The 1,661-nt window shown below is 43.8% G+C and overlaps 1 protein-coding gene across 1 annotated transcript in view; it reads left to right on the forward strand.

Moving 5' to 3' along the window:
• Positions 1–25: 25 nt before the first annotated feature.
• Positions 26–1,661, forward strand: part of LOC118331334 (platelet-derived growth factor receptor beta-like) — a gene marked incomplete at its 3' end in the record, with an annotated part of 3,743 nt that continues 2,107 nt past the window's right edge. The window contains 4 exon segments of the mRNA XM_035666182.1: positions 26–126; positions 327–431; positions 865–967; positions 1,411–1,535. Coding sequence (XP_035522075.1) covers positions 117–126; positions 327–431; positions 865–967; positions 1,411–1,535 — 343 coding nt within the window.

Genomic DNA, 1,661 nt, shown 5'->3' on the forward strand with positions numbered 1-1,661 from the left:
TGTCTGTCTGTCTGTCTCCAGGTCCAGTGTTGGGTTCAGGTGCATTCGGTCGTGTGGTTGAGGGAACCGTCTCTGGTCTGCTTCACTCTCACTCTTCAACTAAAGTCGCCATAAAGATGGTCAAACGTACGTACCTGTCTGTCTCTGTCTCTCTGTCTGTCTCTCTGTCTGTCTGATTGTCTGTCTGACTGTGACTCTGTGATCTTCTGAAAGTCAAACGATTTCTCTCCTGATGTCAGCATGTTCCAGTGAACCAGTCTGATTGGTTATTGGTTATTGGTAATTGATTATTGATTATTGATTATTGATACTGTGTGTGTGTTCAGCCAGCAGCGGTGCCGTTCAGTCTCTGATGTCGGAGTTGAAGGTTTTGGTTCATCTCGGTCCTCACCTGAATGTCGTCAACCTGCTGGGAGCGTGCACGGGAGGAGGTTTACAGTTTGATCCTGACTTAATCCTATACTAGTTTTAAACTAACCCTAACTAATAATAAACTTATAATAAACTAACAATAAACTAACAATAAACTAACAATAAACTGATAATAAACTAAAAATAAACTGATAATAAACTAACCCAAAACTAATAATAAACTAACAATAAACTAATAATAAAGTAACTAAACTAACCTATTAGTCAGAGCTAACAGCGCTAACAGAGTAGTACTGCAGCCAGCCACCAGGGGGCGAGAGAGGGCTACTGGAGAGCTGTGGATGTACATTGAATATTCTCTAATGAGTTAATGAACTAACCAACTGTTGCACACAGGGAGACGCCACCTGCTGGACACAGAGAACTGCAGCTCACCATACGGGACACACTGACTGTCTGTCTGCCTGTCTGCCTGTCTGTCTGTTCGTCCAGGTCCTGTCTATCTGATCACTGAGTTCTGTCGTCATGGAGACCTTGTGAACTATCTACAGAGGAACAAACACACCTTCTTACAAAGCGACGCACACACCAAGAGGTCAACGCACGCACGCACACACACAGTATATCCTGTCTGTCTGTCTGTCTGTCTGTCTGTCTGTCTGTCTTTCAGTTTCAGGTTACTGTTGTTTAGATTTATTTCTAAGACAAACAAACATTATGAAACAGCAGTAACCATGTTAGTTAGTTTTTGTGTTAGAATGTTTACTGGGGCTTGTGATTGAACAAATATGTACACATTTATGACATTAATAAACAACAACAACAACAACAACAACAGTCAGTGTGTGTCACACTGGGTTTTCTGTGTACACTTCCTGTCCCCCATCAGCAGCAGGTCTGTCTATAAGGACCGGTCTCTAGGTCCAGGCTGTGACCACTGAGTCTGTACGTTGTCACTGTGGTCTGTTTAGGGACAAATAAAACTCCATTTTACTCTCCCTCTGTGTACATTGAGTGTGAGTGTCTCTCGCCCTGCAGTGACAGTGATGGAGGTTACATGGACATGAATAAAGAGGAGAGCGTTCAGTACGTCGCTATGAAGGAGCTCCGCTACGCCGACATCGAGCCTGCGGTGTACGAGACGCCGTACACAGAGCCAGCTGGTTTGTGTCCGACACTACAACGTTAGATTTATCATTTTTATGAATATCAAACATCAATCCTTGGACGACTTTTGATAGGTACTGACCTCTTCAGACCAGGAACCCCCCACAAGAGCTGCAGGTTTG

Source organism: Morone saxatilis, unplaced genomic scaffold, assembly GCF_004916995.1.
Source record: "Morone saxatilis isolate NCDOM2014 unplaced genomic scaffold, NCSU_SB_2.0 Contig20, whole genome shotgun sequence".
Taxonomy (NCBI): Eukaryota; Metazoa; Chordata; class Actinopteri; family Moronidae; genus Morone; species Morone saxatilis.